Source organism: Eptatretus burgeri, unplaced genomic scaffold (genome assembly GCF_056783735.1).
Source record: "Eptatretus burgeri isolate ZD-2024b unplaced genomic scaffold, Ebu_testis_v1 Ebu_testis_scaffold_1003, whole genome shotgun sequence".
Taxonomy (NCBI): Eukaryota; Metazoa; Chordata; class Myxini; order Myxiniformes; family Myxinidae; genus Eptatretus; species Eptatretus burgeri.
The window spans coordinates 7501-23000 of NW_028222952.1; the positions used below are offsets into that span (position 1 = coordinate 7501).

A 15500-nucleotide genomic window follows, 5' to 3' on the forward strand; every position below is an offset into this window, starting at 1 on the left:
GAATGCAGTGCGGTGCACACTCACCACTTGGTACGTCTCCGTTTTGTTTTTCTTCTCACCGAGCGATCTATTGATTTGCTCCTTCTGAAGTCTTATCTCTGACAATTGAAGAAAGGTATTCAATTCTTCTTTCATTTCACCTACAAAAGAGGAATTTCACATCACATTGTCCTGTCTTTTCTATTTCAGGCCCGAGAACAAAGCCCTCACTGTGACCAGGCCATAACAATCCAGAATCACATTTCAAATGTCCATCTTTGCAAAAGGAGAGTCAAACACAAAAATTCTTGTGATTATTATCATCATCATGTACCATGACCGATGCAGAGCGTTGTTGTTGCTGAAGCAGTTACGAGGCTAGAATCCTGGTCAGGTCGTCACTTCGACTCAGAAAGTCAGGGTCAGGGAACCAATGAGCAATGTGCATGAACTTGGCCATGGTCCCAACGATAGCTTGGTGTTTCAAATTAATTAATAATTTTTCCACATTTGATTTCCTTTTCGGAGGCTTCGAAGCAAGCTGTCCATTGTTCATAAAGTCTTCGACAAATATTGTGGGAAGTATGTATGGAATGGAGAGTCCATGACCCTTGCATTGTCAAAATACTATCCTAATCCTGTAGTAGTTCAACCCTAATGTATGTTTTTTTTTTCCCCATCTGAGGTTTCCCACGAGGCCACGACTCAAAGGCAATTCAATCAGGGCTTATATGGCGTGGGCAGTTCTCCAATCTGTTCGAAAAACTTTTCCAGTGGATTTATACCAGCAATGTGCAGTGGGGTGCAGAGTGCAGACACACTGCTGGGCATATCAAAACTAATGACTCAAGAGACCTCAAAATAATACAAGTTATTCAAATGACTCATTATAGAAGTTTCTCGATAGAGAAGTTTTGACGCTTGAGCACATGAGATTATTGTTGGTGTTGTCCACATTGAGCACAAGTGTGTGAAACTGGATAACTTGGCCAAAACGTACAAAAAAAAGAAGTACAGGTATATAATACATCATATTAAAAATATCTGTAGAACAGGTACACTTGCTTTAGACACACAATGAGGTGTCCATCCCAAACCTAAGGAAACAAAGCATTGACAGGGACCTTGAGCAATTCAGTCCATCTGCTGTTTACCAACGGATTCAAGGGAGCCTCAGGACATTCGACCCAATCACTTGATTCTCACAGGATAAAGGAGGACTTCCAATACATTACAACATACAAATCCGCTCCAATACTTGCTGTTTTCGCTCCAATGCTGTTTACAAGTCATTTGACAAACGGCACTCCTCCACCATACGGTATTCAGAGCGAATCATGGTTCCAGAGTCATCAGGTGACTCTTGAATCCAATGCTGTGACAGTTACCTCCCTTGGATGAAGCTCATGACTCAAACCATTGTCTCATGGAAAGCAATAGTCTCACATACCTTTCACAATCTGTTTTCTGGCTTCATTAACCACAAAAATTTCCTTGCTTTTTTCCAATTCCGACTCGAGATAGTGCTGTATCTCTTCAGCTTCAGCATTCTGCAATCGCAGTTTCTCGTGGAGACATCTGCAACAATGGAGAGCGACTTGTTATCACGAGAGAATGAACGTTCCTTATTGATGTCTGTTTTTTAAACAAGGTGATCACCAAGATAACTCTCATCAGAACACCAAGGACCAATTTGTACCATCAGCAATTCCAAAAGTTCCAATGAATATCAACCCAATAATTCACCCGTTCAAGGTCAAAATGCTTTCGACCCCTCCCCGTCCCCACAATGTAAATTTTGCCTTTTCTCAGTAATCCCCAAAAATTGCCAAATATGGTTTCATGACTTTTTAATTTGAAGTCTTACGCATCTCATGATGCTAAATTTATGCAAATCGGTAATCTGTCCATTTATGCAAATTTATGCATTTATGCATTTATGCAAATAAAAATATCCATAAAACTAGGATAGTTGTTTGATTAATAATTGAATTAGATAATTTAAAATAGTTAAACATTTTATCACTAATTAAATGACACAGGATATTTGGTAAAAAGATTTTATATTTACACAGCAAATTTCATGTCCATTGAGCGTTTCATCCCCGAGATCTTGGGGGATCGGGAGGGGGAGGGGGTCAGAATGACCCTCCCCCCCCCCAATGTTACTTCGAAAAAAGCTCAGCCTGAATTGTATTAAAGTCTATCAACGACTAATGCTGGCAGACGGGTCCTCTGGCTTGAAAACCTTCCAATGGATGGCACACACATTGATCCCTGACCCCACATGTGAAACACCAATATCGCATCTTATAGCTGTGTCGAGATTCAAACCCAGGTTACACAGCTCAAAGGTGGAAAACACCCCGAATCTAATGTGGTAGCTAGCACACGTGTGCTGCACCACGGAGTACACCAGGTGGAAACACTCCAGGGTAATGCAGAAACTTACTGTGAGCGGTTGAGGGGTTCCTTACTCTTCTCATTAAGTTGGAAGTCTTGCTCATCTGCCATGTTACAGATCATTGTTGTTGAAGTTGAAAACTTCTCATTTGTGTCTTCACTCATGGAGCTATGCTGGACAAATATATTGCCAGAATCTTCTGTATGCTGCCATTCCTGCAGGAATAAATGAGAGGGAATGGTGAAAGGATAAAGATATTGTTCTGGTTTTGCAAATGGACCCCCCAAGCATGCAGACACACGCAGGTTCCCAGTGGGTGTTATATCATTAATTTAGATTCTGTTATAACAGGCAAAAATAACAAGCAAAACAAGGGTCAAGCATCGATTTAATTACGTGGTTACAACAAAGGAATGTTTTTATATATTATAGATGGAGATATAAACCAGACTAGGCCAACCCGCCATGGGCGAGAAACCTGTGTTGGCATTAATCCCGACTCAGAGTCCCCAAGTTCACTCCCGGTGTGATGCTTCAAGGCAGCAATGTGCAGGCACGAGGGTGATGGAGGGCAGAATGATCCACATCCCGAGGGCCCTCTTTGGCTTTGTTTTCTGGCTGACCTCAGATGTCTCAGCTCGAAGCGTTCCACACTCAGTGAACTCCCCACCGGAGTCACGCCACAGTAGACATGACCTGGCCTCACTGCGTCGTCCAAGCAGCCAACATCGAATGAGTTCTTCTCTGGTCGCCCTTCCGTCGCTGCCTCATTTTTCCTGAGCAACATCAATCCGTCCTCAAGCCCCACCATCCGAGATGCCACGAATGTCTTTCGCTTCTCGAAACATGAGGGAATCAGGCTCTTGTCTGGGAAATCCCTTTCGTGTGGTTTTCTGAGTCAAAGTTCAAAAGCACTCTCCAAAAACGGCAACAACCTCAACTCCCTCATCACCATCCCTTTCTCTTTCGCCCAAAAGCCAATCACAGGACTTCAAATTGTGGGTCAAACGACATAAGCCAAACTCTGGGGAGTGTTGGTGTGTGGGGGGTGGGGTGACTAAGAAAAGGGAGAAGAAGAGGTGACAGACCGGAACAATTCTTAGATTAGATTTTCCTTCCCCATGTGTCGGGGTTGAGGGACACATCCATCCATCCATTGGGACCATACTCTGTGCAGAGCGTTGGTGCTGTCTGAGCAGTCTCCGTGGCTATTGGGCACAATCCCAGACGGGTCGCCACTCCGACACAGGATACCAGCATGCTGGCACTCATTTTGTCAACCTCGGAAGGATGACAGGTAGTCAACCCCACCTGGTATTAATTCAACAGCTGAGTGGGATTTGAACTCATGATCCTCGGATCCCAAGCCCACCACCCTAACCATTAAGCCAACACCAGGCATACGATAAGTTCACAGTCACATGATATTCTGCTGGAAATCAAACTGTGAAGCAAAAGTATGTGGAAGAGGTATAAAAAAGATAACAAACCATCCAAAAACGAAATGCAGATCAACATGTTATCTTTGAAAGTCTTTTTCATTTTCTCTCCATATTTGGAGTTGTTGAGTTCACCCCAATCGTCACTGACGTCCACGGCAGGGCAGTAGATGTGTGAAATTTTCATTCTTGCTCCCCATACACATCATTGGTCATTGTGTGGGTTCAGCTAGGACTTTCCCCCTGCATCGATCTATCTAGTCAGTACTATCCACGACTGATCCAGTACCTGTCCAATAACGATACACTATCTATCTCGTAATCATTCAGCATTGTATACCCTGACATGATGAATCTTTACATTCCGTGCTGCCATTCCTTGTAATGCTTCACCCCTTCCCTCCTCATAAACTACCCTCTCTTAATTTAAAACCACCTGTTCGTCCTTTCATCTCACCTCCTTCATCGTTTCATTTCCCACCTCCACTTGGAGACCTTCACTCGTCGTCATTTCACCACCACCTATCATTCCACCGTCATTCAGAGACCTTCACTTATCCCCGGTTTTCTCAATGAAGCAGTGCCCCCGACATTTTTCAGGACCATATCCCCCGCGAATGTCGTTGAATTGGAGGGTATTCCTGTGTCATTCAAGTTAAATAAAATAGTGTAAAGATTGTTGAAAACAAGCTCAAATGAGCTGATCCTCCTCCTCTTAATGATGACGTCATAAAAAAGAATATGACGTCATTGTGATGTTTCAGGTTTGCGATAAGTTATCTGTGCTAATGCCCGGCTTGATTCCCGCAAACAAAGTTCAAACAGCTTGCCTAGTTTCGGAGATAATGGTATAGGCGATTCCCATTGGCGGCAATATTATGACGTCAACTTTTTTTCTCAGAAGAATTTCCAAAATCGGAGATGGTTCCTGCCTGCACGTGGGCTTTCTGCATATACATGGCAAGTTTCACGAAGATCCGATGAAAACTCTGGGTTGTGAAACAAAAAATGTCAAAATTAGGAATGACGTCATAAAAATTTATGACATCATAGTGATGTATCATAGTTGCGGAAATTCATCTCTGATAATGCCCTGTTCGATTCCTGCAAACAGAATTCAAAAAGCTTGTCGAGTTTCGGAGATAATTTTATCGGCGATTTTCATTAGTGGCGATATTATGACATCAACTTTTTTTCTCGGAAGAATTTCCAAAATCGGAGATGGTTCCTGCCTGCGCGTGGGCTTTCTGCATATACATGGCAAGTTTCACGAAGATCCGATGAAAACTCTGGGTTGTGAAACAAAAAAATGTCAAAAAATAGGAATGACGTCATAACAATTGATATGACGTCATCGTGATGTATCATATGTGCGGAAATTCATCTCTGCTAATGCCCTGTTCGATTTCCGCAAACAGAATTCAAAAAGCTTGCCTAGTTTCGGAGATATTTTTTTGGCAATTTCCATTCGCGGAGATATTTTGACGTCATAACTTTTTTTTCTCGGAGGAATTTTCAAAATCGGAGATGGTTACTGTCTGCGCAGGGTATCTTTACATGTATATACCAAGTTTCAGGAAGTTTCGATGAAAACTGTAGGCTGTGAAACAAAAAAGTCCACAAGAAGAGGATGAAGAACAACAACGTGAGTAAGACTTCGAGATCCTCCACGAGGATCTAAAAAAAGTAATTCCGAAATTTAACGCCATTTTCATAGTATCTCTGACACCACCAAATCTCACGTTACACGAGTTATCCGTGCCCGTTGTTTGTTATCTCAACATGTGGGTTTCACAATGTGGAACAGAGTTCTCCCAGGTCTCGAAGTATCCACCTCCATTTAGGTAAGGGAGTCACGATTCATGTACCGAGCTGTGAAGTTTTGTTTGAGGAGATGGAGTACACCTCTCGGTCTATCCTGTGATCCCAGAACAACACACGGTGAACATGGATTTTTACAAGATTGTATAAACACCGTCCTGGACATCACCTTGTCTCTGAACAGCCTCCAGAGGAGGACAAAATACTCTTTATGAACTTGTGATCAACGTAACCCCGACATGTACACAGAGGACACCGTGAACACGAGGATGCTGAATGAAAGAAGTTGAAATGTGAAAGTTTTGTAACGAAGAAGAAAGACAGGTTTGATATTCCCGAGTTTAGGAGATAAATCGTGGAGACCGTACGAAGAGTAAGTGTTCGCGTCCGGGGATAAATAAACATCTCACCTCTTGGAAACGGGGTCGTGGAGCATTAACAGAGTCCGTTGAAGTTGAGCCCATGATGTTTCAGGAAAAACACGAGATTTAAATCCTTGAACGAGGAGAGAAAAACGTTCGTACGTGTTCACACCGAGCACATCCACAAACTGAACCGAGCAAACATCGCCACAACGATTGATTTGTTAACAAACGTTTCCATGGTTACCCATTGTTCATTGTTCAACGGCTTTGGAAGAATCCGGTTGGTGACGATCATCGAACATTCCTCACGGTGATTGTCACTGGATAAAAATATTTAATAAAAAAACGAACTTGTACGTTTTGTTTGGAGAGGGAAAAAAAACCTCCTTCACGTTTTATTTATTTCAGGTGTTTCTCTGCACACAGGTGTGTTCAGTCCTGATTTTTGTGGAATTTTTTACAAGATCTAAAGCTCGTGGTGGAACGACGACATCAAGTGTTCGTGCAAACAAATATGAGAGAAAACACGAGACTTTACTTTCACACAAACAGTTGATGGATTGGGAGAAGTGACGTCACTTCCAAGAGAATTTGAGTCCCAGTGACGTCATCTTCATGACATGATTTTTCTTTCCGCGCTTCGCGGGATAATTAAGAAGGAATTTCCTCCTCCTGGATGCGATCGACGAGGTGTTTTCCGTGCTCTCTCTTTTGAATGTTGAGTGACAAACAAGGAAGCAGCAGCACGAACCATTTTAGTGTTTGGTTCGACTTGGCCGACAACCTCCCACACTGAGACGTCACAGCGGACGCTCCAACCATCACCATGACAACACGGAGTCTGGTTTTGTTTAATAAGGTTAATATTGTAATGTCGTGATGTACAAACGATCAGACCGACCACGATGCGTTCAACTTCATGAAGATTTTACTGAGAACGTTCAGCTCCGTTGTTTGTCCCGTGTGTCGCGCATGCGCACAAGGAACTCACCTCGACCTCAAGGGAGGGCGTGACGTCACAGTTATTTTCCTCCATTTGAATTGTTTTCTGATGAAGATCCGGATTAAAAATAATGAATGTGTTGAAGGTTATACCGATGGATACCCAAGGAAGACACCACACCTACAAACTGAGATGTGTTCTGTGATGGTTCGAACGTTTAATCTAAGTGTGAGAGGTCAGGGGTTCCTGTCCGGAGGATACATTGGGGGGGAGGGGGAAATGGGACAACGGGAGGGGAGTTCCACTGTCCACACTGTATTACACTGTACGTCTATCAGTGAGATAGAAAACGTTAACTGTCCACACTGTATTACACTGTACATCTATCAGTGAGATAGAAAACGTTAACTGTCCACACTGTACATCTATCAGTGACAGAAAACGTGAACTGTCCACACTGTATTACACTGTACGTCTATCAGTGAGATAGAAAACGTGAACTGTCCACACTGTATTACACTGTACATCTATCAGTGACACAGAAAACGTTAACTGTCCACACTGTTTTACACTGTACATCTATCAGTGAGATAGAAAACGTTAACTGTCCACACTGTACATCTATCAGTGAGATAGAAAACGTTAGCTGTCCACACTGTATTACACTGTACATCTATCAGTGACATAGAAAACGTTAACTGTCCACACTGTTTTACACTGTACATCTATCAGTGAGATAGAAAACGTTAACTGTCCACACTGTACATCTATCAGTGAGATAGAAAACGTGAACTGTCCACACTGTATTACACTGTACATCTATCAGTGACATAGAAAACGTGTACTGTCCACACTGTACGTCTATCAGTGAGATAGAAAACGTCAACTGTCCGCACTGTATGTCTATCAGTGAGATAGAAAACTAACTGTCCACACTATATTACACTGTACGTCTATCAGTGAGATAGAAAACGTTAACTATCCACACCGTATTACACTGTAGTCTATCAGTGAGAGAGAAAACCTGAACTGTCCACACTGTATTACACTGTATGTCTGTCAGTGAGATAGAAAACGTGAACTGTCCACACTGTATTACACTGTACATCTATCAGTGAGAGAGAAAACGTGAACTGTCCACACCGTATTACACTGTAGTCTATCAGAGAGAGAGAGAGAAAACGTGAACTGTCCACACTGTATTACACTGTAGTCTATCAGTGAGATAGAAAACGTGAACTGTCCACACTGTATTACACTGTACATCTATCAGTGAGATAGAAAATGAGAACTGTCCACACTATATCACACTGTACATCTATCAGTGAGATAGAAAATGTTAACTGTCCACACTGTATTACACTGTAGTCTATCAGTGAGATCGAAAACGTCAACTGTCCACACTGTATGTCTATCAGTGAGATAGAAAACATTAACTGTCCACACTGTATTACACTGTATGTCTATCAGTGAGATAGAAAACGTTACTTATCCACACCGTATTACATTGTACGTCTATCAGTGAGAGAGAAAATGTGAACTGTCCACACTATATTACACTACATCTATCAGTGAGATAGAAAACGAGAACTGTCCACACTGTACGTCGATCAGTGAGATAGAAAACTAACTGTGTACACGATATTACACTGTACATCTATCAGTGAGATAGAAAACGTGAACTGTCCACACTGTATTACACTGTAGTCTATCAGTGAGATAGAAAACGTTAACTATCCACACTGTATTACACTGTACGTCAATCAGTGAGATAGAAAACGTTAACTGTCCACACTTTATTACACTGTACATCTATCAGTGAGATAGAAAGCATCAACTGTCCACACTGTATTACACTGTACGTCTATCAGTGAGATAGAAAACGTCAACTGTCCACACTGTATTACACTGTACATCTATCAGTGAGATAGAAAACGTCAACTGTCCACACTGTATTACACTGTACATCTATCAGTGAGATAGAAAACGTTAACTGTCCACACTGTATCACACTGTACGTCTGTCAGTGAGACAGAAAACGTTAACTGTCCACACTGTATCACACTGTACGTCTATCAGTGAGATAGAAAACGTCAACTGTCCACACTGTATTACACTGTACGTCTATCAGTGAGATAGAAAACGTTAACTGTCCACACTTTATTACACCGTACATCTATCAGTGAGATAGAAAACGTCAACTGTCCACACTGTAGTTTATCAGTGAGATAGAAAACGTTAACTATCCACACTGTATTACACTGTACATCTATCAGTGAGATAGAAAACGTCAACTGTCCACACTGTGGTCTATCAGTGAGATAGAAAACATTAACTGTCCACACTGTATTACACTGTACGTCTATTAGTGAGATAGAAAACGTCAACTGTCCACACTGTATTACACTGTACATCTATCAGTGAGATAGAAAATGAGAACTGTCCACACTATATCACACTGTACATCTATCAGTGAGATAGAAAATGTTAACTGTCCACACTGTATTACACTGTAGTCTATCAGTGAGATCGAAAACGTCAACTGTCCACACTGTATGTCTATCAGTGAGATAGAAAACATTAACTGTCCACACTGTATTACACTGTATGTCTATCAGTGAGATAGAAAACGTTACTTATCCACACCGTATTACATTGTACGTCTATCAGTGAGAGAGAAAATGTGAACTGTCCACACTATATTACACTACATCTATCAGTGAGATAGAAAACGAGAACTGTCCACACTGTACGTCGATCAGTGAGATAGAAAACTAACTGTGTACACGATATTACACTGTACATCTATCAGTGAGATAGAAAACGTGAACTGTCCACACTGTATTACACTGTAGTCTATCAGTGAGATAGAAAACGTTAACTATCCACACTGTATTACACTGTACGTCAATCAGTGAGATAGAAAACGTTAACTGTCCACACTTTATTACACTGTACATCTATCAGTGAGATAGAAAGCATCAACTGTCCACACTGTATTACACTGTACGTCTATCAGTGAGATAGAAAACGTCAACTGTCCACACTGTATTACACTGTACATCTATCAGTGAGATAGAAAACGTCAACTGTCCACACTGTATTACACTGTACATCTATCAGTGAGATAGAAAACGTTAACTGTCCACACTGTATCACACTGTACGTCTGTCAGTGAGACAGAAAACGTTAACTGTCCACACTGTATCACACTGTACGTCTATCAGTGAGATAGAAAACGTCAACTGTCCACACTGTATTACACTGTACGTCTATCAGTGAGATAGAAAACGTTAACTGTCCACACTTTATTACACCGTACATCTATCAGTGAGATAGAAAACGTCAACTGTCCACACTGTAGTTTATCAGTGAGATAGAAAACGTTAACTATCCACACTGTATTACACTGTACATCTATCAGTGAGATAGAAAACGTCAACTGTCCACACTGTGGTCTATCAGTGAGATAGAAAACATTAACTGTCCACACTGTATTACACTGTACGTCTATTAGTGAGATAGAAAACGTCAACTGTCCACACTGTATTACACTGTACGTCTATCAGTGAGATAGAAAACGTCAACTGTCCACACTGTATTACACTGTACGTCTATCAGTGAGATAGAAAACGTTAACTGTCCACACTTTATTACACTGTACATCTATCAGTGAGATAGAAAACGTCAACTGTCCACACTGTAGTTTATCAGTGAGATAGAAAACGTTAACTATCCACACTGTATTACACTGAACATCTATCAGTGAGATAGAAAACGTCAACTGTCCACACTGTGGTCTATCAGTGAGATAGAAAACATTAACTGTCCACACTGTATTACACTGTACGTCTATCAGTGAGATATAAAGCGTTAACTATCCACACCGTATTACACTGTACATCTATCAGTGAGAGAAAACGTGAACTGTCCACACTGTATTACACTGTACATCTATCAGTGAGATAGAAAACGTGAACTGTCCACACTGTATTACACTGTACATCTATCAGTGAGATAGAAAACGAGAACTGTCCACACTGTATTACACTGTACATCTATCAGTGAGATAGAAAACTAACTGTCCACACTATATTACACTGTACATCTCTCAGTGAGATCGAAAACGTTAACTGTCCACACTGTATTACACTGTAGTCTATCAGTGAGATAGAAAACGTTAACTATCCACACTGTATTACACTGTACATCTATCAGTGAGATAGAAAACGTCAACTATCCACACTGTATTACACTGTACGTCTATCTGAGATAGAAAACGTCAACTATCCACACTGTATTACACTGTATGTCTATCAGTGAGAGAGAAAACGAGAACTGTCCACACTGTATTACACTGTACGTCTATCAGTGAGATAGAAAACTAACTGTCCACACTATATTACACTGTACATCTCTCAGTGAGATAGAAAACGTTAACTGTCCACACTGTATTACACTGTATGTCTACCAGTGAGATAGAAACGTTAACTGTTTATTCAGGTGGAGGTACACGATCTCCCGAGTGCCGGTCTCGTCCCGAACTCAAAAAAAACCAAAACAATGGAGTAAATTAACGTCATCATCGCTTGCCAAGCCATTCGTTCCCTATCAAGCACTCGGCAAGCGGAACAAGCGATTTCACGACATGTGCTTACTTTCGTCAGTAAAAATGGCCGTTGTTCGTGGTCGGATTCAAAATGATACAAGAAGTCTCCAACCAATTAAATCTTCAGACCTCGGCACACCCCTTACTGTATACCCATAACATTGTTGAAACGTGCATTTCACACTTTTATTGTTTATACAATACTTCCACTTTTCATCCTAAATCTTCAAGATGTATAAACATGAAACCCCTCAACCCCCCACCCTCCTCAGCACGCAACCCCCCATCAACCCGCATGCACCCCCACCCCTCTCAGCACGCAACCCCCCATCAACCCGCATGCACCCCCACCCCTCTCAGCACGCAACCCCCCTCCCACCCCTCTGAGCACGCAACCCCCCACCCCTCTCAGCACGCAACCCCCCTCCCACCCCTCTGAGCACGCAACCCCCCACCCCTCTCAGCACGCAACCCCCACCCCTCTCAGCACGCAACCCCCCACCCCTCTCAGCATGCAACCCCCCCACCCCTCTCAGCATGCAACCCCCCCCACCCCTCACAGCACTCAACCCCCCCCACCCCTCTCAGCACGCAACCCCATACCTCCCAACCCCTCCCGATTTTGTTCGTCAGACAAACCGCATTTGGAAATTATTATTGGAAAAAAACACATTTGTGTTTTTTCAGTTTTCCCTTCGTTTCTCACTGCCAAGATCGTCTCACACGCGGCCGCTTCGACATTCTACAAAACTCGGGCCTGACCTTGATTTGTTATCTCGTCAGCGATTGGTTATTGGTTCCAAACTAAGCTTGACCAATCAAATGGGACGACAGGAAACAGCGGAAATTCATTTCAAGACAACACGACATTTTCCAGTCATGATCAAAGACTGCAGTGAACAGAGAGGACTCATCGCTTCAGCGCACCACAACAATGCAAACACCAGAAGAGAAAAAAACCACCACCACGATGGGTCATCGAGTTTAAGCCAAGTTGGACAACAGAGTTCAAGTGTATGAAGGTTTCGCGTGAGGTAAACTGTAAATATGTTATAAAAATCAGTGTCCAGTCATTTCATTCATCAAGACGTATCGGTGAGTTTATGTAAACTCTTGTGTACACGGATGGGCACATACATGTGGAGCTTGGACAGTGAGTAATTTATGGAAACGTGACTGGTGATCATGATGTCTTGGAAAAATAAAGATTGGTGAGTGGATCAAACATGTTAAGTTTTCTTTTTCACTCTAAAAAATATGTTGATTTATTTCAGCTCACTGTGGTCTCAAAATGCAGGAGATTGCACCATTTTGCTTCTTTTTTTTGAAAAATTTCAGGGGGGGTTGCCCCCGGACCCCCCGAGGGACGCATGCGACGCCAGCCTACCGCTTTCCCTTCAAAAAGGTTGGCAGGTATGTAACCCCCCCCTCCCCGCATTCGTTTGGGAAAGTTGTCACAACAGGATCGAGTAAAACTGAAAACGACGGACCGGAGAGCTCGAGTACCACCACAGCGTTGTTTCCATGGAGACCGCCATGTTGTTAAGCGGTGTCGAGCACTCCGTTCCGTTGGAGTGCTTGCTTGAGCGTTCTGAATCAACGAAGCCCCTTGGCGAGCGCTTGGCTCACAGAACACACCCCTGGTATCCCTCCATGTGTACATCTCACTGTACGCACTGCCGGAACTGGACCATCGCAAAATCCACCATTGATTGCTCCTATCAGGTACGTACAGTACATACACCAGCACACACCAATAGAAACTCACCTGAGAAAACCAAAAAATAAAAATTCGGTTATATTCTTGCAATGGCCAAAGGTCTCACAACTCAGGGTGGATCCAGGTGTGTTTTTTCAAAAGGGGGGTCCACAATTCAAGGGAATGGGTCCATACTCTCCCAGGTTTTGCGAGCGTGAAACCACGAAGCGTGTGGTCCGGGGTCCACTGAAGGACTCTGGAAGCTTTGGGATTTTAGACGTACTCAGTTGCACTCTGAGAATCGACCGACACATTAGCTGCATGTTGGGAGGGAAAACAATTAATCATTGAAAAATAAAATTTATTTGTCTTTATGTTGTTAATTTAACATGTTTGAGTGTGAACTTGTGGCTCTATCAACTTAAAGCAGGCGTCGGCAACCTAAACCAGGCCGCGGGCCACTGGGCCACGTTCGGGCCACCTCGCAGGCCACACCCCCCTCCCAACCCGAAAAAATAACAAACACACCTAAAATCAATGATAATAAATGTAATTGTAAATTGAACCTTAAGACCTTCAGCCATCTGAAACAACAACGAAAAAATATTTAAGACCAAGTTAAGTGGACTAGAAGCGAAAATAATTTATTGTGACGACAGAGACTGTGATATATGTGGAAGAATCATATGTCCACATATGTTAAATTTGTTGTCGGTTCAGAAAAATGTTTTGCGGGCCGCACCGAATGGAAATCCGGACAAGGTGCCGCGGGCCGCACGGGAGGAGCTCGCGGGCCGCATTTGGCCCACGGGCCGCAGGTTGCCGACCTCGGACTTAAAGGGACACCAGGTACTCAATAATCCTCTTCATTAAGGCCTCAGTCACACTTGCTTCCACGGCGACCCTTCGGCCTGTAAAATATAGCCAAACGGCGTAGGGCCTCCCTGAGGCCACCTCAGTTTCTCTGCGGCACCGCACGTTTCTGTCAATTCAGAGGGCGTATGGCCGCCGTATCCTCGCCGTAGAGCAAATGTGACTGAGTACTTCCACCTCCGAACTGAATGAACAAAGCGCGAAGATGCGGGTCGAACAGGTGGGGAGACACGTGAACAAACATGAACGCCACGTTGTGTTCGGTTTTTTGAAATGTATTGGGTTTTTAGGGCCAAACTTTCTCGAAAAAATTGTTCTGATTCCAATTTGTTCAATCAATGGGCCGTTCGGATTCTGGGGGACCACGGTATATAATAGTTATAGTATATTCAGTTATATATACTGGTATATTTTTATTTCAGTAAAAAAAGGACTGGTATATATACCCACTTGTTACCGTCCGTCTGGCCGCACGTTCACCTTAGGGCCCCCCTGCGGTCGCCTTGCGGGCACCTTGAGGTCTCCTTGCATCTGCCTTGAAAATTCTATGGCCGCCGCAGCGACGCCCTAAGGTCACCGTACGACATCAAATCAAAGACCGTACGGCACCCCACGTTTTCGGTCTCCACAATTTATAAACACGCCGTGCGGCTCCCCGAAAAATAAAAACATATTTGACTGCTACATTGTTTGACCGTGGAAATACTGCGGCCGCCGTAGAATTGCTAGTGGCCGCAGATTTTGGAGATCCCACGGCCGCCGTGGCAAATGTGACCGAGGCCTTAATACCCTGAATTGTGGTTTTGATGTCTGGAGCGCTTGCCTGTAAGAGTGCGGCACAAAATCAAGTTGTTGTTCTGTATACAGCATATGGCTGCTGGTTGCATAATTTTTGGAAGCACAGCTGCTCCACTGATGCAGTACCCCTGTTACCAGTGATATACATACATGGGGAGCATGCGCCACACCAGCGAGTCTCTGAGTCCACTTTCCACCTGTACTCAAGGGGCCTCCGTCTGGCCATCTCCGAGGCAGATGCTTGGCCAATCCCCATCTCTTATGGATATAACATTCCAGGCACCCACCCGAAGGGACCGCCTCAGGTTAACCCGAGGAGACCGTCGTCTGGTGGACGACACCACTTTTTATATTTTTGTCGAGTGATATGTTTTTATGGTGGCCAGAATGCAAATCCTGCCATCAACCTCATAGGAAAGGTAACCAGCATTGGAATACCTTGCCTCGCAATAGGTGGGGGAGGAGGGGGGGGTCAAATCCAAAAAAATCGTTTCATATTGAAACATTTAATGCAAAAATGACAATGCTCTCACAGCTCTTGCCATGATTTGATCATTACTACCAAGTTTG

The 15500-nt window shown here is 43.2% G+C and overlaps 1 protein-coding gene across 1 annotated transcript in view; it reads right to left on the minus strand.

Moving 5' to 3' along the window:
* Positions 1 to 2669, minus strand: part of LOC147006947 (uncharacterized) — a 10129-nt gene extending 7460 nt beyond the window's left edge. The window contains exons 1-3 of the mRNA XM_085867720.1: positions 2432 to 2669; positions 1430 to 1557; positions 25 to 140 (exon numbers count right to left, since the gene is read on the minus strand). Coding sequence (XP_085723846.1) covers positions 25 to 140; positions 1430 to 1557; positions 2432 to 2547 — 360 coding nt within the window. The 5' untranslated portion in view covers positions 2548 to 2669. The remainder of the gene's footprint in view (positions 1 to 24; positions 141 to 1429; positions 1558 to 2431) is intronic.
* Between the last annotated feature and the right edge of the window lie 12831 nt (positions 2670 to 15500).